Genomic DNA, 26,551 nt, shown 5'->3' with positions numbered 1-26,551 from the left:
GACTAAAGGGAAGTATCTCCACTTTGTGTTTAGCTGTTTAACAATGGCTGGAATTTGGTGTTTGGTTCAGATTTTGGTGGTTTGTGCTTTCTGTCATGCTGTTCCACAGTGGAGAAAATCGCTTGACCAGCAGTTTCCAGTTCAGAAGCCAGTTCAACAGCTAACTAGCCAGCAGTTTCCGCTTCAGAAGCCAGTTCAACAGCTAACTAGCCAGCAGTTTCCGCTTCAGAAGCCAGTTCAACAGCTAACTAGCCAGCAGTTTCCACTTCAGAAGCCAGTTCAACAGCTAACTAGCCAGCAGGTTCCACATCAGAAGCCAGTTCAATAGCTAACTAGCCAGCAGTTTCCGCTTCAGAAGCCAGTTCAACAGCTAACTAGCCAGCAGTTTCCGCTTCAGAAGACAGTTCAACAGCTAACTAGCCAGCAGTTTCCGCTTCAGAAGCCAGTTCAACAGCTAACTAGCCAGCAGTTTCCGCTTCAGAAGCCAGTTCAACAGCTAACTAGCCAGCAGTTTCCGCTTCAGAAGCCAGTTCAACAGCTAACTAGCCAGCAGTTTCCACTTCAGAAGCCAGTTCAACAGCTAACTAGCCAGCAGGTTCCACATCAGAAGCCAGTTCAACTGCTAACTAGCCAGCAGTTTCCGCTTCAGAAGCCAGTTCAACAGCTAACTAGCCAGCAGTTTCCGCTTCAGAAGCCAGTTCAACAGCTAACTAGCCAGCAGTTTCCGCTACAGAAGCCAGTTCAACAGCTAACTAGCCAGCAGTTTCCGCTTCAGAAGCCAGTTCAACAGCTAACTAGCCAGCAATTTCCGCTTCAGAAGCCAGTTCAACAGCTAACTAGCCAGCAGTTTCCGCTTCAGAAGCCAGTTCAACAGCTAACTAGCCAGCAATTTCCGCTTCAGAAGCCAGTTCAACAGCTAACTAGCCAGCAGTTGCCGCTTCAGAAGCCAGTTAAACAGCAGTTTCAGAAGCCAGTAGTGCAGGCAGAGCCCCTTGATAAATGTGCTGTAGCTGATTCTGAGCAGATCCAATGTGGTCTAACTGGGATCAGTGGTGCTGAGTGTGAAGCTATCGACTGCTGCTTTAATGGACGGCAGTGTTTCTATGGGAGGGCAGGTAAGTGTTCTCAATTTTATTCGGTTTGTTTTAAACCAGGATCGAAAATCATCTAAATGTTGGAGGGACAATAAACATAACATTTCTCACGAGCAAATTTTGAAGGGGACACCAAAAAAACAGGCAAAATTTTACTTCAGGATATGTGTACAGGGAGGAAAGCCTTACTATTGCATGGAGACCGTTCTATTATCCTTCAAGTTTCTTTTTGGTTCAATGAAAAAGCTGACTAAATTGCAACATTGTTTTGAAGAAGGTTTGTCAGTGTTTTTTTAAGTGGTTTACACAATCAAGCCACCAAAATGCAATGGCATTTGAACTTCAACTTTCATTAATTTATAAAGCACATTTAATAGCAATGTTACTTCAGTTACAATTTAAAACATGCATATATAAAGACGTTTGCCATGACTAGCAAAATGAAGGCATACACCCTCACACAACTGTATAGTGAGATCGGTATAGATGCGAAAGACTGGGGGGAAAATAAAAAAAAAGTGGATTCATTCAGTTCGGAAACACCAACTCAGTGGGTTTTTTCAAAGACTCAATTAGTGCTTTTACTGCTGTAGCTTAGTTTTCAACTTTTGTTTTTGTTGGTGAAAGGGCTAAAACGGGCAATGTGGTGCCCACAATGCACTTAATAACTTGTTTATTCAATTTTTATAAAAATCACATTTGTTATGCTAATATCTGGAGAACAACTGCACTCTTCGTATGATGTTATATTAGATTAACTATTAAATGAAATAAACTGACCAGTGGTGGCTCGTGAATTTTAAAATAGAGGAGGCAAACTAATTGTATTGGTCTGGGGATCCCTGCCTATTATTTGCTTAACCACTTTAAAATGACTTTTTGGCAGCTTTTAGTCAGGACCCATAAAGAATGTATTCAATATCGCTACTCCTTATAAATACTTGGTAAACCATTAGCCTAGCTGTTCCCGGAGACGTTCAAACTATAGACCGTATAAAAACAGGTTCAAACTAATACCACGTAATTTACGTCTGTATATGGTAGGTTGATATTCCAGAAGGGAGGCTAGCCTCCTCTATGATGTTACTTTTCTCAGTGCTGAAATTGAACACTCAATGCTGATTGGTTCCCCTGGCCTCCCCTTCTCTTACTTAGCTGTTGTAATTACATCAGCAGATTCGGCACATTCACAATAGAAAAGAGGAGCTTTCATGTAATGGTATTACAACTGTGAAATTACAAACAAAATGTATACATTCTGAGACATGAACTGAAAGGAATATTGAATTTTATTAACATTAAATCTTCCTCAAATTCACCTCAAAATTTGGGGGAAACTGTGCCTCCCCTGCCTCACCCGACGAGCCACCACTGAAACCGACTAAATCATAGTGAACGCGGGAAAATCTAAATGCGCACCCGCACTAGTCTAATCTAACGTACAACACTTGTATATGCGTACACTATGGGTGTGTGTAAGACGTTAAAAAAGCTAGGTAAACACCTGTTATACTCCCTAACAGCGCAGACTACATCGGTGACGAAAGTAAATTGGTACACCATATTTTTTGGACCCCACTTATTAGTGATTCGGCATCATCTATTTTAAAGAGAAAATCACGTCATCCGATGTTTAACGTGAATAAAGTAGGCTTGACTTATGGAGTTCCACAACTGAAACGCATTGTTTTCTCGCACCGGACTATGCGTGTGTCTGTGGTGGTGAGGTAAAAGGGGAGCAGGCAGTGGACCAAAGCACTGTGAGGCAAAGCAAGTGGAACTTGAGATGTTTAAAACTTTATTTATTTTTTTTTGTTCCTCCGTTCGCATTTGTATTTTACTACTTGCGCAATTAGTTAACTATATATCATATTTACAATACTCTTTAAATTATATTTTGGGGGGGGGCAACCCTCATATGGGGGGTACGGACCCCTGCAATTTCCGCCTAGGTGTTAAACTGATTCTCTGCATTTTAATCTGCTCTTGTACCTCGTTCCAGTGACTGTCCAGTGTATTAGAGATGGTCAGTTTGTGGTAGTGGTGTCTAGAGACGTTACTCTGCCTCGACTGAGTCTGGATTCGGTTCATCTACTGGGCGGAAATGACCCACCCTGTGCTCCTGTGGGGTCCACACCTTCCTTTGCTATATACCAGTTCCCTGTGACCGCATGTGGCACGAGCGTGATGGTGAGAAGCTGCTACTGGTCTTATTCTGCGTTGCTTATTATGGACTGGATGCTGACACTGTTCCTATTCACAGGAGGATGGAGGATATGTGGTGTATGAAAACCGAATGACCTCATCGTATGAAGTGGGGATTGGACCGTATGGTTCCATCACAAGGGACAGCCATTTTGAGTAGGTGATCCATGACTTGGTGTGAACATTAATCCCTGATAAATGCTACAAGCTCGCTGTGTGTTGTGCAGGTTTCTCTTCCAGTGTAGATATTCAGGAACGTCTGTGGAAGCTCTGGTTGTGGAAGTCAACTCTGTTCCTCCACCTCCACCAGTAGCTGCTCCTGGACCTCTCAGGGTGGAGCTCAGACTGGCCAATGGCCAATGTGTCACCAAAGGCTGTGCTGAAGGTAAGGTCTTGTCCTGTGTCTGCCTAAAGCCTTTCAAACTGGAGCCTGGTTAATCCCCAGTGTTGTTCCTCAGGGGATGAGGCCTACACGTCCTACTACAGTGACACTGATTATCCCATCACAAAAGTCCTGCGAGAGCCTGTGTATGTTGAGGTGCACATTATGGAGAGGACTGACCCCAACATTGTCCTGATGCTGGGACATTGTTGGGGGACTTCAACCCCCAGTCCACTCAGTCTCCCCCAGTGGGACCTTCTGATCGACGGGTGAGTGTACAGCCAGTCTTTATCCGTTAGTCTGCTGGGAGACCCTTCCTAACCTTCTCTTTCGTCTTCAGATGCCCTTACCAGGATGACCGCTATCTGACCACACTGGTTCCAGTGACTGGATCATCTGGTCTTCAATTCCCAACCCATTACAAGCGCTTTGTTGTGAAGATGTTCACATTTGTAGATCCAGCCTCGCTGGCTGCTCTGCAGGAAACCGTATGCCCCCTTTACTTGAACATTTGTATATTTACTACTTGTGGATTCTGTGACTTGAGCCACTTTCTTCCCTGTCAGATCTTCATCCACTGCAGTACAGCGGTGTGCCATCCATCATCTGGCTCTTGTGAGCAAAGCTGCACCAGGAAACGTGAGTTCTTGATTTCTCTTGACAAGAGGAACTGAGCATTTTAGAACCGCGTTCTCACTTCTAATGTTTCTCTTTCAGGAAGAGACACTCGTATCAAGGCTGTCTCTGGGGAGCAGACTGTGGTTTCTAGTGGAGGAGTTACTCTGGTTGTGTAAATCTAGTGTTTTTAATAAACTTGTAGAACATCGTCTTGTCTATTGGTATTGTTTTGATTCGGCTTTTTTTTTTTTTTTTTTTTTTTTTTTTTTTTTTTTTTTCTTCCTACTATCAAACCAATGTTCCACAACCTTTAGTAAGGTTGTGCATTCCTTTATCCGTCCTCCAGTTGCTAACCAGCACAAGGTTCCCCTTTAATTTGTCTTCCAAACAGTAGTTTGGTTCCTGATGTTCACAATGTAAAGTTATGTGGATCAGTGGCGCCCCCAGAAGATTTTAATAGGGGTGGCCAAATGAGGCCACCATAAATCTTGGGGTGGCACACCAAAATAGAAAAGTAAGGGTTTGCAATCTTAACAAATCGTCCCCTTGGAATAATAAGGTTCTATCTGACGTTTTTGTCCAAATTGAGTTATTCGCTTTTTTTTTTTTTTTTTTTTTTTTTTTTTTTTTTTTTTTACATTTTTGTTGTGTACATTTTGGGATTTTTCTATTTTTAAAAAAAGGTTCTATCTACAGAAGTCTATGGAACACAACTTTAACGCCCAATATCCCAAAACTACTCAGAACTTTTCATGCCTTTTTTTTTCTAAAAGTGTGCACCATCTTTTAGGTGAAATACTTGTATTTGGGTTGTTACCAAGCAGATGCAATCATTCTCAACAAAATAGATATTTTGCAATGCAGAGAAAACCGAAGCTGCATCTAAAGTGACATTTAGATGTTTTAGTTTAATGCAGCTGTGTGGGCCATGGAATACTTTAGCCTGCAGTTACAAATGTTTTTTTTTTTTTTTAAGTAAAACCTTAATCTGTTTGAAATTACAAACAAAATTGTAAAGGGTACCTTGAATGTGAAATTAAAATTGGCAGTGAGTCACTGTTAATAAGTGAGTCATTGTGGTTGAATAGTCATATTAAAGGTTGATTCATTCAGGAGCGAAACTATCATGTTACTCAGAGACGCAAAATAGTGGCTGTGTTTGGAATGAATTGTATTCTTGGAAATGGAGCAAAAAATGGTAATATGTTGTCTAAAATGTAAGTCTCTTGATATTAACTTGTTTGTTGAACTGTTGTATAAAATCAATATCACATTTGTAATTATGCTGACTTTTCTGGAGAAAAACTTAACTCTTTGTGTGATCGTAACTATACAAATTATATAGACCTATACATTTTCTGTCCCATATCTTGAAAAATGTGAATCACTCCGCCTGTTATAATAAAGATATATACAGTAAGCTCAAACATGTAAATAAAAATATTGAAAACATTTAAGTGTATTAAAATTATGTAGAATATGATTTTAGATGCATAATGAAGCTAAAGCCACAAGTCTACCAATACTTCCTTTTGATATTTCAGAATATAATCTCACAAAGTGTGAATTTTATGAAACCTTTTCTAACACCACGTCATGTGTGTTTTTAGAGAAGGCTCATGAAAGGCTAATAAAATTGGTTTATGACTCCTGGAATGCAATTATCTCTTGTTTGGACCCGCAAAACTGCCCCATTCATGATTGTATTGTTCTTACGAAACTAGCCTTTCACACATCGGCCAGGTATGACACAAAATCCTCATTCTTCATTTATCATTATTATTTTGTTTGTATTCCGCTACTATTAGCCTTTGTTCTGGTATTTCAAGGTTTACCAAGCCACATCGCTTCAATTCCAGTATACATTTAAACCACTATTATCAAAAGCCTTACTATAAAAATACAACACAACATTTTCTTACAACCTTTGACAAAATGCATTATGAAGAAGAACTGTATCTGCATTAGAGCTAACGTTAGCATTAAGCTACATAAGACTATTTATGAAATTATTAGTACACTTTTATTCAAAACTCACTTTATACCCTGACCGAGTGTTTGTAATAACCTCCTTTTGTGATCACATGTGGGATTTGGTCGTTTACCGTTGTAAAAATATGCTATTTATAGCCTTTTACGTTGCTGCACAAACTAGCATTTCATATGTAAATTTTTAATATTGTTATAAAAATGCCCCAAATTTAAAGAAAATCACATACCATCCATTAACGTACGTAATGGTGTGTTTATTATTTGGATATTTTGTAGGTACAGAGGTTTCTTTGTGTTGTTGTGTTCAGATATCAACTCAGAAGTGTACAGGAAATGCATCATGGGTAAGATGGAGTGGGATATGATGCACGGTTATGATGGACAAGACACTGGAGAATCAGGTCTCTGTTAGCACGCACACACACGGAAGACTATACACACAGAGACAGGGCTGAGAGCCGATCATTATCATCAGATCGCTTAAATCAGTGGAAAATGAATAGAAATGATTCGGTCTATAGAATTATGAAGTAAACATCAGTAAATATATCTGTGTATATGCAACTTTTGACTATAAACCCTATTTGACGCTTTTCAGTGAACCTATGAGAACACAAACCACTGCAGACGTGACTGAATATGAATGCTCTAATTTCTATTCTAAAAATGACTCATACATATTTTGTACTCCTGACATAAATTACTAAATGTTCACTGCAACAATGCGCAGTTTCTCCAGGTCAAGTAAGAGAGTGATGTTTAACGTGCTGTGAAAGTGAAACAATCTGGGGGCGGTGACAATCTTTGACAGCAAAGGGGTTAAAGATATTTTGGATGAAAACCGGGAGGCCTGTGACCATCCCATCTACTGTCAAGTAAAAGGTCCAGAAAAGCATGCAAAGCACCATCAGAATAACCCATCTGCCATCAGTCGTTCCAAACCCATAAGAGCTTTGGTCATCTTCGGCACACAACTTATTTTGGATGAAAACCAGCAGGCTTGTGATTTGGCCTACAGACTGCCAAGTAAAATGCACTCTCAAGGTCCAGAAAAGCATCCTTGGAGTAGTCAGACTGTGTACGTTCTTCTGTGTTAGCCGTGCCACAAGCATACGTTTTCTACATAAATTTACACTTTGATTTGAAAGAACCATGTGTCCTTGTTGCGGCTGACAATAGCCTATAAAATTTGTGTTCAGCAGGTGTTTTTCAAAATGGCACTAGGGTGATGTGGGGAGAGCTAGAGGAGACCATCTGTTGAATAAAGTCTCTGCTAATTAGCACATAACGGCATCTAGTTCATGTTCTCATGGTTTATTTTTATGAATTAAGATGTTTCAAGTGTGCCCGTTTATTGTACCTGCGTTTTAAAAGCATGAGAGATGTCAACAAGGAGCATTATGAAACAAAACTTAACTGATCAAACCTATTTGGGGGATGCAAGGAGTAAATTAAACTGCTCATTTGAAGTTACCAACATGAAGTCAAGTTCACTGCATAAGATGCACACGAAGTCTGCAATGCTTCAAGGAAGTGGACATTCATGCAGAACTCTTTTGGCACAAATGCCAAATAACAGAATTCCCTTTTACAGCATCATGGGCAGTGTATTCCACCTTTACAGTACTCGTCAAAAGGGATCTCACAGCAGTCCCTTAAAGGCTTATTAGCTTCCCGAATGAGAAAGGGGAGCCTTTCCTTCTGGCATGAGAACAGGTACAGTAGAACTACACGCTTCCTCATGCAAGTCAATTGGTTAAACGAGACCAGACAGAAACAAGAAGTTTTCTCCCCACATTTATTGAACAAGCTAAAGTCTTTTTGTGCTCTTGAACCACTACAGGACTGAGCGAGGCCTTCCCTTCCCACTGAAGGCCTAGAAAAGCAGACAGAGTTAAGTGCTTTAACAGTCAAAAACCAAGCTTAAAAAGCACCTTCCTACCTCCAAAAAGGAGGAGCAGCAGTTCCACCATCAGGAACACCTGTTGGGTCACAGCAACCACAAACCTGATGGTTCCCATCAGCAGCAAGCCACCTGCAATACAAAAAATTAGACATGGCACCTTTAATGTTTAGAAAGGGGCATGAACTTACCCATTGGCAAAGGAACAGGACTTGTGGAGCGCTTAACCGGGCGCCCGAGCGAGAGTGGCCTTCAGAACACACGTTCTGATCCTCAAGAGACACCACAGGTAAGGAGTCACAAACCAGAGCAAATGGGAGAGGTCTGGGAGCATTGACCTTGGCATCCACTAGACATCTAAGGAGTAAAAAGTTGTCAGGGACAAAGTGGTTATATGAGGAGCAAACGCGGGAATTAATCACCTCTGCAGCATCTGGTGACATGAACACACCCATGATCAATGAACAAGTATCTCAGAAGGGCATTCACATCAGGTACTCGGGTCGCCACCGAGCCCCAACCTCTCGCTCACTCTCGTGAGGCCAATAAGGAAGTGACTAAAACTGCAATTCATCGACTGGCCACTTGAGTCCAGCCGCAAAAGGGAGTCAGTCTCAGACTCCCCATGTTAAAATGCCCAACTTTACAGCAGGAAGAGAAAAAAAAAAATCATGTTTACAGCCTGGTGCAAAAACTTTTGTCTAAATAGCTAATTTTGCCCTTCATGACAACTGTGAGAGGGGTGATTTTTTTTTTATAACTCCACCCTTTAAGTTATAATAAGACTTAAATTTCTGCATAATTGGGGATTGGGCATAAAAGTGGATTGCCGGTGCTGACACTGCCGTTGTGCTAGGTGGGTGTGGCTTCAGCAACTAGATTGACATTTTTGATTGTCCAGGAGAGTCGCGAGGTGACATGCTGCCAAGATGGCGATGGCCCGTTCTACACACTTTAGGCTTCAAAAACACTTCAGGAGTCTACGGGTGATGTCACTGACACTACGCCCATGTTTTTATACGGTCTTTGGTGGCCACACAGCAGTCCACAACCACACACAGAGGGACGAGGTTGTATATCTTCACAGATGCCTCAACATTAATAACATCACCCAGGAAGTAAGTGTCTGAAGGCCTCTCATGAGACCAGTCATCTGCAAGCGAAAAGAACAGCATAGCCTTCTGAACGTGGCTGTGCCTGAGAGAAACTGCACAAACCCATCATGAGCTTTGGGCAGAACAGTTGAGGCGTAAGGTACCCAAGGCTTCAAGGCATTATTGCTGATGTTTTGAAACCTGCCATTCAAGTAGTAACCAATTAAATTGGCTTCCAGTTCCACCACCTCCAGCTATGCCAAAAGTCACAGAGGGTAATTGAAGTGCCAGCAAACAGCTCAGGGGTGTAGGCAAAGGTGTAGACAAGCTCATCCTTGGTCATCTATAGGATTCAACAAAAAGAAGCCATTCCAAAAGGCATCTTAGTAAGTCATGTCATAACACTTAGTTACCAGAGTTATCGGTTATTAAGAGTTTTTTCCACCATAAAAGAACCATTCCATGAATGTTTTAGACTCAGGGAACCATTGATACCAAAACAAGAACAGTTTTAGTAGGGTTCAATAAGTCTAGCAACACTTAACAGCTCTTACCATCAACACGGTTGCAGACCTGCAGTTCATTCTCAAAGAGCACCTTTGAGCCTGAGACCAAACCAACAACAGGACATCCTCCTAAAGTCAAACCAGATGGCTGGATCAGTTCGCCATTGCTAAACAAGTCCTGCTGGAACAGTGGGAAACCTCCAATCCAAAGGCTTCAGTGGCACAAGCACAACCAGCACTAACACACACTGCAAAAGACCCATCCTGACAAACATTAACACAATACCCACCAGTGCTTGTCTTTGTCCATTAAGTACAGCTTTGAATTTAAGCGGCTCCTCCTCTTTCAGCTTGATTGATTACCTTTGATTCTCCTCTGGACCTGTAATTAACAAATCAGAACGTTCTGGAATGTCATTAGCCAATGGAAGGCTTGATAAGGTCCTGAGATTTTCATCTACACTTACTCACAATTTTACAATTAAAGTTTGACAGTGTGTCTATGATAGACAATGAATGTCATTAAAAAAGCCTCTGATATGACTCAAATAATATAAAATATTCATTAAAAAAATATATATTTTTTAAGGAGTTTTTAGTTCATTATTGAAAAAGATTTGGAAAAATATAGAATTACATCACTTGCTCCCCAATGAATCTTCTGCAGTGAATGGGTGGCATCAGAATGGAAGTCCAAAGAACTGATATAAATATCAATATAATCCACAAATAATTAACATCAATTACTGTCTTGTGAAGGGAAAGGCTAAGTGTTTATAAGAAACAAATTCATCGTTGAGAAATTCAAATTCAGATTCAAACTATTGTTTCCGGCCAAAATTTGAGTTCATAATCCCAGTTAAAGGTGCCATAGAATGCATTGATACAATATTTTAAATGATACAGTATTTACATAGAAGGTACGTGGCTTGGGTATGGGCAAAAATTCTCCAGAAACAGTTTTACATGCCCATTTACAACCCTGGGATTTGTCACTAGAATTATTTGGAAGGGTCATGAACAATAATGTTGAGCTCTGCTCTGATTGGCTGTTTCAGAGAGCGGATCTTCTGTCCAGCGTGAACGATGGAGAGATAAGGCATCCAACCTGATATGCTTGAGCCTGTATCAGACGAATTGGAAAGACTGTTTAGCATCCGAGTGAGCGAGGCTTGAGAGAGTCGTCAATGAAGATGTGGACGCAGCCTCTGTGTTGATTTTATAAGCGTTGAATCTTGAGATCCAATGAGAATCACCCAGTTGTTAATGAAGAGGGAGGGACTATCGATAATTAGCTGAAAATTGTAGAATACAAAAAGACTAAATGGCAGTATTTCCACTTTGTGTTTAGCTGTTTAACAATGGCTGGAATTTTGTGTTTGGTTCAGATTTTGGTGGTTTGTGCTTTCTGTCATGCTGTTCCACAGTGGAGAAAATCGCTTCAGGATGCTCAAGCTCTGATGATTCAGCAAACTGACCAGCAGTTTCCAGTTCAGAAGCCAGTTCAACAGCTAACTAGCCAGCAGTTTCCGCTTCAGAAGCCGGTTCAACCGCTAACTAGCCAGCAGTTTCCGCTTCAGAAGCCAGTTCAACCGCTAACTAGCCAGCAGTTTCCGCTTCAGAAGCCAGTTCAACAACTACCTAAGCTGCAGTTTCCGCTTCAGAAGCCAGTTCAACCGCTAACTAGCCAGCAGTTTCCACTTCAGAAGCCAGTTCAACAGCTAACTAGCCAGCAGTTTCCGCTTCAGAAGCCAGTTCAACAGCTAACTAACCAGCAGTTTCCGCTTCAGAAGCCAGTTAAAAAGCTGTTTCAGAAGCCAGTAGTGCAGGCAGAGCCCCTTGATAAATGTGCTGTAGCTGATTCTGAGCAGATCCAATGTGGTCTACCTGGGATCAGTGGTGCTGAGTGTGAAGCTATCGACTGCTGCTTTAATGGACAGCAGTGTTTCTATGGGAGGGCAGGTAAGTGTTCTCAATCTTCTGTTCGTGTTAAACTGATTCCCTGCACTTTAATCTGCTCTTGTACCTCGTTCCAGTGACTGTCCAGTGTATTAGAGATGGTCAGTTTGTGGTAGTGGTGTCTAGAGACGTTACTCTGCCTCGACTGAGTCTGGATTCGGTTCATCTACTGGGTGGAAATGACCCACCCTGTGCTCCTGTGGGGTCCACACCTTCCTTTGCTATATACCAGTTCCCTGTGACCGCATGTGGCACGAGCGTGATGGTGAGAAGCTGCTACTGGTCTTATTCTGCATTGCTTATGATGGACTGGATGCTGACACGGTTCCTATTCACAGGAGGATGGAGGATATGTGGTGTATGAAAACCGAATGACCTCATCGTATGAAGTGGGGATTGGACCGTATGGTTCCATCACAAGGGACAGTCATTTTGAGTAGGTGATCCATGACTTGGTGTGAACATTAATCCCTGATAAATGCTACAAGCTCGCTGTGTGTCGTCCAGGTTTCTCTTCCAGTGTAGATATTCAGGAACGTCTGTGGAAGCTCTGGTTGTGGAAGTCAACTCCGTTCCTCCACCTCCACCAGTAGCTGCTCCTGGACCTCTCAGGGTGGAGCTCAGACTGGCCAATGGCCAATGTGTCACCAAAGGCTGTGCTGAAGGTAAGGTCTTGTCCTGTGTCTGCCTAAAGCCTTTCAAACTGGAGCCTGGTTAATCCCCAGTGTTGTTCCTCAGGGGATGAGGCCTACACATCCTACTACAGTGACACTGATTATCCCATCACAAAAGTCCTGCGAGAGCCTGTGTATGTTGAGGTGCACATTATGGAGAGGACTGACCCCAACATTGTCCTGATGCTGGGACATTGTTGGGCGACTTCAACCCCCAGTCCACTCAGTCTCCCCCAGTGGGACCTTCTGATCGACGGGTGAGTGTACAGCCAGTCTTTATCCGTTAGTCTGCTGGGAGACCCTTCCTAACCTTCTCTTTCGTCTTCAGATGCCCTTACCAGGATGACCGCTATCTGACCACACTGGTTCCAGTGACTGGATCATCTGGTCTTCAATTCCCAACCCACTACAAGCGCTTTGTTGTGAAGATGTTCACATTTGTAGATCCAGCCTCGCTGGCTGCTCTGCAGGAAACCGTATGCCCCCTTTACTTGAACTTTGTATATTTACTACTTGTGGATTCTGTGACTTGAGCCTCTTTCTTCCCTGTCAGATCTTCATCCACTGCAGTACAGCGGTGTGCCATCCATCATCTGGCTCTTGTGAGCAAAGCTGCACCAGGAAACGTGCGTTCTTGATTTCTCTTGACAAGAGGAACTGAGCATTTTAGAACCGCATTCTCACTTCTAATGTTTCTCTTTCAGGAAGAGACACTCGTATCAAGGCTGTATCTGGGGAGCAGACTGTGGTTTCTAGTGGAGGAGTTACTCTGGTCATGTAAATCTAGTGTTTTTAATAAACTTGTAGAACATCGTCGTCTTGTCTATTGGTATTGTTTTGATTCGACTTTTTTTTTTTTTTTTTTTTTTTCTTCCCACTATCAAACCAATGTTCCACAACCTTTAGTATGGTTGTGCATTCCTTTATCCGTCCTCCAGTTGCTAACCAGCACAAGGTTCCCCTTTAATTTGTCTTCCAAACAGTAGTTTGGTTCCTGATATTCACAATGTAAAGTTATGTGGATCAGTGGAGCCCCCAGAAGATTTTAATAGGGGTGGCCAAATGAGGCCACCCCAAGATTTTAATCTTGGGGTGGCACACCAAAATAGAAAAGTAAGGGTTTGCAATCTTAACAAATCGTCCCCTTGGAATTATAAGGTTCTATCTGATATTTGTCAAAATGGAGTTATTCGCCTTGTTTTTTTTTTGTTTTTTTTTACATTTTGTGTACATTTTGGGATTTTTCTATTTTAATAAAAGGGTTCTATCTACAGATGTCTATGGAACACAACTTTAACGCTCAATATCCCAAAACTACTCAGAACTTTTCATGCCTTTTTTCTAAAAGTGTGCACCATCTTTTAGGTGAAATACTTGTATTTGGGTTGTTACCAAGCAGATGCAATCATTCTCAACAAAATAGATATTTTGCAATGCAGAGAAAACCGAAGTTGCATCTAAAGTGCCATTTTAGATGTTTTAGTTTAATGCAGCTGTGTGGGCCATGGAATACTTTAGCCTGCAGTTACAAATGAATGTTTTGATTTTTTTTAAATAAAACCTTAATCCGTTTGAAATTCCAAACAAAAATGTAAAGGGTACCTTGAATGTGAAATTAAAATTGGCAGTGAGTCACTGTTAATAAGTGAGTCCCTGCGGTTAAACAGTCATTTTAAAGCTTGATTCAGGAGCGAAACTGTCATGTTACTCAGTGACGCAAAACCGTGGCTGTGTTTGGAATTAATTTTGTTCTTGGAAATAGAGCAAAAACCGGTAATATGTTGTCTAAAACGTAAGTCTCTTGATTATTAACTTGTTTGTTGAACTGTTGTATAAAATCAATATCACATTTGTAATTATGCTGACTTTTCTGGAGAAAAACTTAACTCTTTGTGTGATCGTAACTATATAAATTGTATAGATCTATACACTTTCTGTCCCGTATCTCGAAAAATGTGAATCACTCGGACTGTTATAATAAAGATATATACGGTAAGCTCAAACATGTAAATCAAAATATTGAAAACATTTAAGTGTATTAAAATTATGTAGGATATGATTTTAGATGCATAATGAAGCTAAAGCCACAAGTTTACTAATACTTCCTTTTGATATTTCAGAATATAATCTCACAAAGTGTGAATTTTATGAAACCTTTTCTAACACCACGTCATGTGTGTTTTTAGAGAAGGCTCATGAAAGGCTAATAAAATTGGTTTATGACTCCTGGAATGCGATTATCTCTTGTTTGGACCGGCAAAACTGCCCCATTCATGATTCTATTGTTCTTACGAAAGGAGCCTTTCACACATCGGCCAGGTATGACACAAAATCCTCATTCTTCATTTATAATTATTCTTTTGTTTTTATTCCGCTACTATTAGCCTTTGTTCTGGTATTTCAAGGTTTACCAAGCCACATCGCTTCAATTCCAGTTTACATTTAAACCACTATTATCAAAAGCCTTACTATAAAAATACAACACAACATTTTTTTTACAACCTTTGACAAAATGCATTATGAAGAAGAACTGCACCTGCTATGTAGCTGCATTAGAGCTAACGTTAGCATTAAGCTACATAAGACTATTTATGAAATTATTAGTACACTTTTAATCAAGACTCACTTTATACCCTGACCGAGTGTTTGTAATTACCTCCTTTTGCGATCACATGTGGGATTTGGTCGTTTACTGTTGTAAAAATATGCTATTTATAGCCTTTTACGTCGCTGCACAAACTAGCATTTCATATGTACATTTTTAATATTGTTATAAAAATGCCCCAAATCTCAAGAAAATCACATACCATCCATTAGCGTACGTAATGGTGTGTTTATTATTTGGATATTTTGTGGGTACAGAGGTTTCTTTGTGTTGTTGTGTTCAGATATCAACTCAGAAGTGTACAGGAAATGCATCATGGGTAAGATGGAGTGGGATATGATGCACGGTTATGATGGACAAGACACGGGAGAATCAGGTCTCCGTTAACACGCACACGGAAGACTATACACACAGAGACAGGGCTGGGAGCCGATCATTATCATCAGATCGCTTAAATCAGTGGAAAATGAATAGAAATGATTCGGTCTATAGAATTATGAAGTACACATCAATAAATATATCTCTGTGTATATGCAACTTTTGACTATAAACCCTATTTGACGCTTTTCAGTGAACCTATGAGAACACAAACCACTGCAGACGTGACTGAATATGAATGCTCTAATTTCTATTCTAAAAATGACTCATACATATTTTGTACTCCTGACATAAATTACTAAATGTTCACTGCAACAATGCGCAGTTTCTCCAGGTCAAGTAAGAGAGTGATGCTTAACGTGCTGTGAAAGTGAAACAATCTGGGGGCGGTGACAATCTTTGACAGCAAAGGGGTTACAGATATTTTGGATGAAAACCGGGAGGCCTGTGACCATCCCATCTACTGTCAAGTAAAAGGTCCAGAAAAGCATGCAAAGCACCATCAGAATAACCCATCTGCCATCAGTCGTTCCAAACCCATAAGAGCTTTGGTCATCTTCGGCACACAACTTATTTTGGATGAAAACCAGCAGGCTTGTGATTTGGCCTACAGACTGCCAAGTAAAATGCACTCTCAAGGTCCAGAAAAGCATCCTTGGAGTAGTCAGACTGTGTACGTTCTTCTGTGTTAGCCGTGCCACAAGCATACGTTTTCTACATAAATTTACACTTTGATTTGAAAGAACCATGTGTCCTTGTTGCGGCTGACGATAGCCTATAAAATTTGTGTTCAGCAGGTGTTTTTCAAAATGGCACTAGGGTGATGTGGGGAGAGCTAGAGGAGACCATCTGTTGAATAAAGTCTCTGCTAATTAGCACATAACGGCATCTAGTTCATGTTCTCATGGGTTATTTTTATGAATTAAGAGGTTTCAAAACAACCCCCCCCCCCCCCCCATTTTATTTCCCCCCCATAAATCGCACCCTGTGGAGTACCCTTTCAATATTGAAGCTGTGCTAGAAACAAACTGCTCAAGATGTTGCACAAGTGACAACCCAACAGTTTTCAAATGAGGTCTTTCACTAAGAGCCCAAAAATTAGTTCCAGTTGTCAATGATCTTTCAGAATTATAACGGATTTGCTACTACAAAAAAAATAAATAAATAAAACCCATCCGAAGGTGGAAAATGTTGTGCCAGTATTGATACTGGGAGTGCGTGTTTATTGTACCTGTGTTTTAAAAGCATGAGAGACGTCAACAAGGAGCATTATGAAACAAAACTTAACTGATCAAACCTATTTGGGGGATGCAAGGAGTAAATTAAACTGCTCATTTGAAGTTACCAACATGAAGTCAAGTTCACTGCATAAGATGCACACGAAGTCTGCAATGCTTCAAGGAAGTGGACATTCATGCAGAACTCTTTTGGCACAAATGCCAAATAACAGAATTCCCTTTTACAGCATCATGGGCAGTGTATTCCACCTTTACAGTACTCGTCAAAAGGGATCTCACAGCAGTCCCTTAAAGGCTTATTAGCTTCCCGAATGAGAAAGGGGAGCCTTTCCTTCTGACAGGAGAACAGGTACAGTAGAACTACACGCTTCCTCATGCAAGTCAATTGGTTAAACGAGACCAGACAGAAACAAGAAGTTCTCTCCCCACATTTATTGAACACCAGCTAAAGTCTTGTGCTCTTGAACCACTACAGGACCGAGCGAGGCCTTCCCTTCCCACTGAAGGCCTAGAAAAAGCAGACAGAGTTACGTGCTTTAACAGTCAAAAACCAAGCTTAAAAGCACCTTCCTACCTCCAAAAGGAGGAGCAGCAGTTCCACCATCAGGAACACCTGTTGAGTCACAGCAACCACAAACCTGATGGTTCCCATCAGCAGCAAGCCACCTGCAATACGAAAAATTAGACATGGCACCTTTAATGTTTAGTAAGGGCCATGAACTTACCCATTGGCAAAGGAACAGGACTTGTGGAGCGCTTAACCGGGCGCCCGAGCGAGAGTGGCCTTCAGAACACACATTCTGATCCTCAAGAGACACCACAGGTAAGGAGTCACAAACCAGAGCAAATGGGAGAGGTCTGGAAGCATTGACCTTGGCATCCACTAGACATCTAAGAAGTAAAAAGTTGTCAGGGACAAAGTGGTTATATGAGGAGCAAACGCGGGAATTAATCACCTCTGCAGCATCTGGTGACATGAACACACCCATGATCAATGAACAAGTATCTCAGAAGGGCATTCACATCAGGTACTCGGGTCGCCACCGAGCCCCAACCTCTCGCTCACTCTCGTGAGGCCAATAAGGAAGTGACTAAAACTGCAATTCATCAACTGGCCACTTGAGGCTGGCTGCAAAAGGGAGTCAGTCTCAGACTCCCCATGTTAAAATGCCCAACTTCTCAGCAGAAAAAAGAAAAAAACATGTTTACAGCCTGGTATAAAAACTTTTGTCTAAATAGCTTATTTTGCCCTTCATGACAACTGTGAGGGGGAGGGTGAATTTTTTTTTTTTTTTACAACTCATCCCTTTAAGTTATATTAAGACTTAAATTTCTGCATAATTGAGGGCGTAGCCACTTGAGTGGCCGGTGGATTGCCCATGCTGACAATGCCGTTGTGCTAGGTGGGTGTGGCTTCAACAACTAGCTCCCCCCTTTTTGCCCATTTTTGATTGTCCGGGAGAGTCGCGAGGTGACATGCTGCCAAGATGGCGATGGCCCGCTCTACACACTTTAGGCTTTAAAAACACACTTCAGGAGTCTACGGGTGATGTCACTGACACTACGCCCATGTTTTTATACGGTCTTTGGTGGCCACACAGCAGTCCACAACCACACACAGAGGGACGAGGTTGTATATCTTCACAGATGCCTCAACATTAACAACATCACCCAGGAAGTAAGTGTCTGAAGGCCTCTCATGAGACCAGTCATCTGCAAGCGAAAAGAACAGCATAGGCACAGCCACGTTCAGAAGGCTGAGAGAAACTGCACAAACCCATCATGAGCTTTAGACAGAACAGTTGAGGCATAAGGTACCCAAGGCATTATTGCTGATGTTTTGAAACCTGCCATTCAAGTAGTAACCAATTAAATTGGCTTCCAGTTCCACCACCTCCAGCTATGCCAAAAGTCACAGAGGGTAATTGGAGTGCCAGCAAACAGCTCAGGGGTGTAGGCAAAGGTGTAGACAAGCTCATTCTTGTTCATCTATAGGATTCAACAAAAAGAACCCATTCCAAAAGGCATCTTAGCAAGTCATGTCATAACACTTGGTTACCAGAGTAAACTGTTATTAAGAGTTTTTCCCACCATAAAAGAACCATCCCATGAATGTTTTAGACTCAGGGGACCATTCATACCAAAACAAGGACCGAGTTTTAGTAGGGTTCAATAAATCTAGTAACACTTAACAGCTCTTACCATCAACACGGTTGCAGACCTGCAGTTCATTCTCAAAGAAGAGCACCTTTGAGCCTGGGACCAAACCAACAACAGGACATCCTCCTAAAGTCAAACCAGATGGCTGGATCAGATTTCCATTGCTAAACAAGTCCTGCTATACCTCCACATGAATCTGGTTCTCACTACATTGAATAGCTACACTTCTAGGGGTCACAGGTTGCCTTAAATGAAAGTCCACTGCCATCTTGCTCGGCACTTCTGTAACAATGGGAAACCTCCAATCCAAAGGCTTCACTGGCACAAGCACAACCAGCACTAACACACATTACAAAAGACCCATCCTGACAAACATTAACACAATACCCACCAGTGCTTGTCTTTGTCCATTAAGTACAGCTTTGAATTTAAGCGGCTCCTCCTTTTTCAGCTTGATTGATTACCTTTGATTCTCCTCTGGACCTGTAATTAACAAATCAGAACGTTCTGGAATGTCATTAGCCAATGGAAGGCTTGATAAGGTCCTGAGATTTTCATCTACACTTACTCACAATTTTACAATTAAAGTTTGACAGTGTGTCTATGATAGACAATGAATGTCATTAAAAAAGCCTCTGATATGACTCAAATAATATAAAATATTCATTAAAAAAAAAAAAAAATTTAAGGAGTTTTTAGTTCATTATTGAAAAAGATTTGGAAAAATATAGAATTACATCACTTGCTCCCCAATGAATCCTCTGCAGTGAATGGGTGGCATCAGAATGGAAGTCCAAAGAACTGATATAAATATCAAAATAATCCACAAATAATTAACATCAATTACTGACTTGTGAAGGGAAAGGCTATGTGTTTATAAGAAACAAATTAATCATTGAGAAATTCAAATTCAGATTCAAACTATTGTTTCCGGCCAAAATTTGAGTTCATAATCCCAGTTAAAGGTGCCATAGAATGCATTGATACAATATTTTAAATGATACAGTATTTACATAGAAGGTACGTGGCTTGGGTATGGGCAAAAATTCTCCAGAAACAGTTTTACATGCCCATTTACAACCCTGGGATTTGTCCCTAGAATTATTTGGAAGGGTCATGAACAATAATGTTGAGCTCTGTTCTGATTGGCTTTTTCACAGAGCGGATCTTCTGTCCAGCGTGAACGATGGTAAGATAAGGCATCCAACTTGATATGCTTGAGCCTGTATCAGACGAAGATAAAAATTTGGAAAGAATGTTTAGCATCTGAGTGAGCGAGGCTTGAGAGAGTTGTCAATGACTACGTTTACATGCAGCCAATAACCCGTTCAAAACCGGGATATTAGCAATAACCCGGTCGCGCACGGCCATGTAAACACCGGCATAACCCCGGATATGCTCATATCCCGGTTTTTAAAAACCGGGATATTATACCTAGGGTACCCCTTTTCTAACCCGAATATTTGGTCTTGTAAACGCGTTTCGGCATATCCCCATCAAAATGTGTGTTCTGCGCATGTTCTATTCGCAAGGAATCTTGGTCTTTTGAGTCTTTGGATACAGGAAGAAGAATCGGAAATGACGCATATTGCGTATTACGTCCAGACGCTAACCGTGCGTCGCTGTTTACATCGGGATATTGGCGACTGATTACACATTCCATGTATACAGGAGTAACTCCCTCTGCTGACGCATGTAAACGGGTTATCCCGAATGTTTCAGAAACCCAAATAGTGACCTTAACCCGACCATAACCCGAATTTTAACAGCATGTAAACGTAGTCACTGAAGATGTGGACGCAGCCTCTCTGTTGCTGTTATTAGCATTGAATCTTGAGATCCAATGAGAATCACCCAGTTGTTAATGAAGAGGGAGGGACTATCGATAATTAGCTGAAATTTGTAGAATACAAAAAGACTAAATGGCAGTAACTCCACTTTGTGTTTAGCTGTTCAACAATGGCTGGAATTTTGTGTTTGGTTCAGATTTTGGTGGTCTGTGCTTTCTGTCATGCTGTTCCACAGTGGAGAAAATCACTTCAGGATGCTCAAGCTCTGATGATTGAGCAAACTGACCAGCAGTTTCCAGTTCAGAAGCCAGTTCAACAGCTAACTAGCCAGCAGTTTCCGCTTCAGAAGCCAGTTCAAAAGCTAACTAGCCAGCAGTTTCCGCTTCAGAAGCCAGTTCAACAGCTAACTAGCCAGCAGTTTCCGCTTCAGAAGCCAGTTCAACAGCTAACTAGCCAGCAGTTTCCGCTTCAGAAGCCAGTTCAACAGCTAACTAGCCAGCAGTTTCCGCTTCAGAAGCCAGTTCAACAGCTAACTAGCCAGCAGTTTCCGCTTCAGAAGCCAGTTCAACAGCTACCTAGCCAGCAGTTTCCGCTTCAGAAGCCAGTTCAACAGCTACCTAGCCAGCAGTTTCCGCTTCAGAAGCCAGTTCAACAGCTACCTAGCCAGCAGTTTCCGCTTCAGAAGCCAGTTCAACAGCTAACTAGCCAGCAGTTTCCGCTTCAGAAGCCAGTTCAACAGCTAACTAGCCAGCAGTTTCCGCTTCAGAAGCCAGTTCAACAGCTACCTAGCCAGCAGTTTCCGCTTCAGAAGCCAGTTCAACAGCTACCTAGCCAGCAGTTTCCGCTTCAGAAGCCAGTTCAACAGCTACCTAGCCAGCAGTTTCCGCTTCAGAAGCCAGTTAAAAAGCATTTTCAGAAGCCAGTAGTGCAGGCAGAGCCCCTTGATAAATGTGCTGTAGCTGATTCTGAGCAGATCCAATGTGGTCTACCTGGGATCAGTGGTGCTGAGTGTGAAGCTATCGACTGCTGCTTTAATGGACAACAGTGTTTCTATGGGAGGGCAGGTAAGTGTTCTCAATTTTATTCGGTTTGTGTTAAACCATGATCGAAAATCATCTAAATGTTGGGGGGACAATAAACATGGAGGGAAGTGGATTCATTCAGTTCGGCAACACCAACTCAGTGTGTTTTTTTTCAAAAACTCAATTGGCGCTTTTACTGCTGTAGCTTAGTTTTCAACTTTTTTTTTTTTGTTGGTGAAAGAGCTAAAACGGGCAATGTGGTGCCTAAAATGCACGTAATAACTTGTTTATTCAATTTTTTAAAAAAATCACATTTGTTATGCTAATATCTGGAGAACAACTGCACTCTTCGTATGATGTTATATTAGATTAACTATTAAATGAAATAAACTGACCAGTGGTGGCTCGTGAATTTTAAAATCGAGGAGGCAAACTAATTGTATTGGTCTGGGGATCCCTGCCTATTATTATTTGCTTAACCACTTTAAAATGGCTTTTTGGCAGCTTTTAGTCAGGACCCATAAAGAATGTATTCAATATCGCTACTCCTTATAAATACTTGGTAAACCATTAGCCTAGCTGTTCCGGGAGACGTTCAAACTATAGACCGTATAAAAACCGGTTCAAACTGATACCATGTCTAATTTACGTCTGTATATGGTAGATTGATATTCCAGAAGGGAGGCTAGCCTCCTCTATGATGTTACTTTTCTCAGTGCTGAAATTGAACACTCAATGCTGATTGGTTCCCCTGGCCTCCCCTTCTCTTACTTAGCTGTTGTAATTACATCAGCAGATTCGGCACATTCACAATAGAAAAGAGGAGCTTTCATGTAATGGTATTACAACTGTGAAATTACAAACAAAATGTATACATTCTGAGACATGAACTGAAAGGAATATTGAATTTTATTAACATTTAAGTCTTCCTCAAATTCACCTCAAAATTTGGGGGAAACTGTGCCTCCCCTGCCTCACCCGACGAGCCACCACTGAAACCGACTAAATCATAGTGAACGCGGGAAAATCTAAATGCGCACCCGCACTAGTCTAATCTAACGTACAACACTTGTATATGCGTACACTTTGGGTGTGTGTAAGACGTTAAAAAAGCTAGGTAAACACCTGTTATACTCCCTAACAGCGCAGACTACATCGGTGACGAAAGTAAATTGGTACACAATATTTTTTGGACCCCACTTATTAGTGATTCGGCATCATCTATATTCAAGAGAAAATCACGTCATCCGATGTTTAACGTGAATCAAGTAAGCTTGACTTATGGAGTTCCACAACTGAAACGCATTGTTTTCTCGCACCGGACTATGTGTGTGTCTGTGGTGGTGAGGTAAAAGGGGAGCAGGCAGTGGACCAAAGCACTGTGAGGCAAAGCAAGTGGAACTTGAGATGTTTAAAACTTTTATTTATTTTGTTTGTTCCTCCGTTCGCATTTGTATTTTACTACTTGCACAATTAGTTAACTATATATCATATTTACAATACTCTTTAAATTATATTTGGGGGGGGGTCAACCCTCATATGGGGGGTCCGGACCCCTGCAATTTCCGCCTAGGTGTTAAACTGATTCTCTGCATTTTAATCTGCTCTTGTACCTCGTTCCAGTGACTGTCCAGTGTATTAGAAATGGTCAGTTTGTGGTAGTGGTGTCTAGAGACGTTACTCTGCCTCGACTGAGTCTGGATTCGGTTCATCTACTGGGTGGAAATGACCCACCCTGTGCTCCTGTGGGGTCCACACCTTCCTTTGCTATATACCAGTTCCCTGTGACCGCATGTGGCACAAGCGTGATGGTGAGAAGCTGCTACTGGTCTTATTCTGCATTGCTTATGATGGACTGGATGCTGACACTGTTCCTATTCACAGGAGGATGGAGGATATGTGGTGTATGAAAACCGAATGACCTCATCGTATGAAGTGGGGATTGGACCGTATGGTTCCATCACAAGGGACAGTCACTTTGAGTAGGTGATCCATGACTTGGTGTGAACATTAATCCCTGATAAATGCTACAAGCTCGCTGTGTGTCGTCCAGGTTTCTCTTCCAGTGTAGATATTCAGGAACGTCTGTGGAAGCTCTGGTTGTGGAAGTCAACTCTGTTCCTCCACCTCCACCAGTAGCTGCTCCTGGACCTCTCAGGGTGGAGCTCAGACTGGCCAATGGCCAATGTGTCACCAAAGGCTGTGCTGAAGGTAAGGTCTTGTCCTGTGTCTGCCTAAAGCCTTTCAAACTGGAGCCTGGTTAATCCCCAGTGTTGTTCCTCAGGGGATGAGGCCTACACATCCTACTACAGTGACACTGATTATCCCATCACAAAAGTCCTGCGAGAGCCTGTGTATGTTGAGGTGCACATTATGGAGAGGACTGACCCCAACATTGTCCTGATGCTGGGACATTGTTGGGCGACTTCAACCCCCAGTCCACTCAGTCTCCCCCAGTGGGACCTTCTGATCGACGGGTGAGTGTACAGCCAGTCTTTGTCCGTTAGTCTGCTGGGAGACCCTTCCTAACCTTCTCTTGTCTTCAGATGCCCTTACCAGGATGACCGCTATCTGACCACACTGGTTCCAGTGACTGGATCATCTGGTCTTCAATTCCCAACCCATTACAAGCGCTTTGTTGTGAAGATGTTCACATTTGTAGATCCAGCCTCGCTGGCTGCTCTGCAGGAAACTGTATGCCCCCTTTACTTGAACATTTGTACATTTTACTACTTGTGGATTCTGTGACTTGAGCCTCTTTCTTCCCTGTCAGATCTTCATCCACTGCAGTACAGCGGTGTGCCATCCATCATCTGGCTCTTGTGAGCAAAGCTGCACTAGGAAACGTGAGTTCTTGATTTCTCTTGACAAGAGGAACTGAGCATTTTAGTACCGCGTTCTCACTTCTAATGTTTCTCTTTCAGGAAGAGACACTCGTATCAAGGCTGTATCTGGGGAGCAGACTGTGGTTTCTAGTGGAGGAGTTACTCTGGTCATGTAAATCTAGTGTTTTTTTAATAAACTTGTATAACATCGTCTTGTCTATTGGTATTGTTTTGATTCCTTTTTTTTCTTTTTTTTTTTCTTCCCACTATCAAACCAATGTTCCACAACCTTTAGTATGGTTGTGCATTCCTTTATCCGTCCTCCAGTTGCTAACCAGCACAAGGTTCCCCTTTAATTTGTCTTCCAAACAGTAGTTTGGTTCCTGATGTTCACAATGTAAAGTTATGTGGATCAGTGGCGCCCCCAGAAGATTTTAATAGGGGTAGCCAAATGAGGCCACCATAAATCTTGGAGTGGCACACCAAAATAGAAAAGTAAGGGTTTGCAATCTTAACAAATCGTCCCCTTGGAATTATAAGGTTCTATCTGACGTTTTTGTCCAAATTGAGTTATTCGCTTTTTTTTGTTGTGTACATTTTGGGATTTTTCTATTTTAAAAAAAGGTTCTGTCTATGGAACATAGACAGAATGGGGGACATTGTGGGGGAAGTCGTGGCCTAATGGTTAGAGGGTTGGACTCCCAATCTAAGGGTTGTGGGTTCTAGTCTAGGGCCGGACGGAATTGTGGGTGGGGGCATGTACAGTTCTCTCTCCACCTTCAATACCACGACTTAGGTGCCCTTGAGCAAGGCACTGAACCCCCAACTGCTCCCCGGGCGCCGCAGCATAAATGGCTGCCCACTGCTCCGGGTGTGTGCTCACAGTGTGTGTGTGTGTGTGTGTGTTCACTGCTCTGTGTGTGTGCATTTCGGATGGGTTAAATGCAGAGCACAAATTCTGAGTATGGGTCACCATATTTGGCTGAATGTCACTTCACTTTCACTTTCAACTTTAACGCCCAATATCCCAAAACTACTCAGAACTTTTCATGCATTTTTTCTAAAAGTGTGCACCATCTTTTTGGTGAAATACTTGTATTTGGGTTGTTACCAAGCAGATGCAATCATTCTCAACAAAATAGATATTTTGCAATGCAGAGAAAACCTTTAGCCTGCAGTTACAAATGAATTTTTTTTTTTTTTTAAATAAAACCTTAATCCGTTTGAAATTACAAACAAAATTGTAAAGGGTACCTTGAATGTGAAATTAAAATTGGCAGTGAGTCACTGTTAATAAGTGAGTCATTGCGGTTGAATAGTCATATTAAAGGTTGATTCATTCAGGATCGAAACTATCATGTTACTCAGAGACGCAAAATAGTGGCTGTGTTTGGAATGAATTGTATTCTTGGAAATGGAGCAAAAAATGGTAATATGTTGTCTAAAATATAAGTCTCTTGATATTAACTTGTTTGTTGAACTGTTGTATAAAATCAATATCACATTTGTAATTATGCTGACTTTTCTGGAGAAAAACTTAACTCTTTGTGTGATCGTAACTATACAAATTATATAGACCTATACATTTTCTGTCCCATATCTTGAAAAATGTGAATCACTCCGCCTGTTATAATAAAGATATATACAGTAAGCTCAAACATGTAAATAAAAATATTGAAAACATTTAAGTGTATTAAAATTATGTAGAATATGATTTTAGATGCATAATGAAGCTAAAGCCACAAGTCTACCAATACTTCCTTTTGATATTTCAGAATATAATCTCACAAAGTGTGAATTTTATGAAACCTTTTCTAAGACCACGTCATGTGTGTTTTTAGAGAAGGCTCATGAAAGGCTAATAAAATTGATTTATGACTCCTGGAATGCAATTATCTCTTGTTTGGACCGGCAAAACTGCCCCATTCATGATTGTATTGTTCTTACGAAACTAGCCTTTCACACATCGGCCAGGTATGACACAAAATCCTCATTCTTCATTTATCATTATTATTTTGTTTGTATTCCGCTACTATTAGCCTTTGTTCTGGTATTTCAAGGTTTACCAAGCCACATCGCTTCAATTCCAGTATACATTTAAACCAC

The 26,551-nt window shown here is 41.4% G+C and overlaps 3 protein-coding genes, 1 long non-coding RNA gene and 1 other non-coding gene across 61 annotated transcripts in view; 3 read left to right on the top strand and 2 right to left on the bottom strand.

Annotated features, from left to right (window-relative positions):
• Nucleotides 1–26,551, bottom strand: part of LOC127977746 (uncharacterized) — a 76,604-nt gene that overhangs the window by 37,216 nt on the left and 12,837 nt on the right. For 15 of the 33 annotated variants that reach the window (XR_008158301.1, XR_008158312.1, XR_008158305.1 and 12 more), the window contains exon 1: nt 9,843–10,089. This is a non-coding gene — a transcript (uncharacterized LOC127977746). Of the gene's footprint in view, nt 1–8,385; nt 8,552–9,842; nt 10,090–17,065; nt 17,157–17,222; nt 17,315–18,850; nt 18,870–18,896; nt 19,192–26,551 lie in introns of those variants that run through there. The other 18 variants (XR_008158329.1, XR_008158326.1, XR_008158328.1 and 15 more) reach the window with 7 other exon arrangements.
• The window catches only part of LOC127977740 (zona pellucida sperm-binding protein 1-like), a 56,513-nt gene that overhangs the window by 22,520 nt on the left and 7,442 nt on the right, over nt 1–26,551 (top strand). For 2 of the 24 annotated variants that reach the window (XM_052582807.1, XM_052582808.1), the window contains exons 5-9: nt 3,758–3,837; nt 12,572–12,684; nt 12,756–12,903; nt 12,981–13,053; nt 13,132–13,240. In XM_052582807.1, the coding sequence (XP_052438767.1) occupies nt 3,758–3,837; nt 12,572–12,684; nt 12,756–12,903; nt 12,981–13,053; nt 13,132–13,208 (491 nt within the window). In that variant the 3' untranslated portion in view covers nt 13,209–13,240. Of the gene's footprint in view, nt 1–385; nt 596–847; nt 1,116–3,096; nt 3,285–3,357; nt 3,456–3,526; nt 3,685–3,757; nt 3,951–4,021; nt 4,170–4,247; nt 4,321–4,398; nt 4,508–11,362; nt 11,757–11,830; nt 12,019–12,091; nt 12,190–12,260; nt 12,419–12,491; nt 12,685–12,755; nt 12,904–12,980; nt 13,054–13,131; nt 13,241–21,215; nt 21,663–23,243; nt 23,432–23,504; nt 23,603–23,673; nt 23,832–23,904; nt 24,098–24,166; nt 24,315–24,393; nt 24,467–24,544; nt 24,657–26,551 lie in introns of those variants that run through there. The other 22 variants (XM_052582813.1, XM_052582811.1, XM_052582782.1 and 19 more) reach the window with 21 other exon arrangements.
• On the top strand, nt 13–21,351 carry LOC127977747 (uncharacterized). Its single transcript, XM_052582863.1, has 2 exons — nt 13–374; nt 21,258–21,351. The coding sequence occupies exon 1, from the start codon at nt 44–46 to the stop codon at nt 326–328; it is 285 nt and encodes a 94-aa protein (XP_052438823.1). The 5' UTR covers nt 13–43; the 3' UTR covers nt 329–374; nt 21,258–21,351.
• Nucleotides 20,787–26,551, top strand: part of LOC127977744 (zona pellucida sperm-binding protein 4-like) — a 33,174-nt gene continuing 27,409 nt past the window's right edge. The window contains exon 1 of one of the 2 annotated variants that reach the window (XM_052582833.1): nt 20,787–20,860. The gene's annotated coding sequence lies outside the window, so the exon portion shown is untranslated. The remainder of the gene's footprint in view (nt 20,861–26,551) is intronic. The other variant, XM_052582829.1, reaches the window with a different exon arrangement.
• LOC127977748 (uncharacterized) lies at nt 20,968–21,485 on the bottom strand. Its single transcript, XR_008158349.1, has 3 exons — nt 21,468–21,485; nt 21,258–21,383; nt 20,968–21,089 (listed from the first exon to the last, which is right to left on the bottom strand). It is a non-coding gene; the product is annotated as an uncharacterized LOC127977748 (long non-coding RNA).

Source organism: Carassius gibelio, chromosome B18 (assembly GCF_023724105.1).
Source record: "Carassius gibelio isolate Cgi1373 ecotype wild population from Czech Republic chromosome B18, carGib1.2-hapl.c, whole genome shotgun sequence".
NCBI lineage: Eukaryota > Metazoa > Chordata > Actinopteri > Cypriniformes > Cyprinidae > Carassius > Carassius gibelio.
This window is presented reverse-complemented; position numbering and strand designations above follow the sequence as displayed.

What these genes read in the sequence shown, in the direction of transcription:
- LOC127977747 (XM_052582863.1), top strand. Translation starts at nt 44, where the DNA reads ATGGCTGGAATTTGGTGTTTGGTTCAGATTTTGGTGGTTTGTGCTTTC.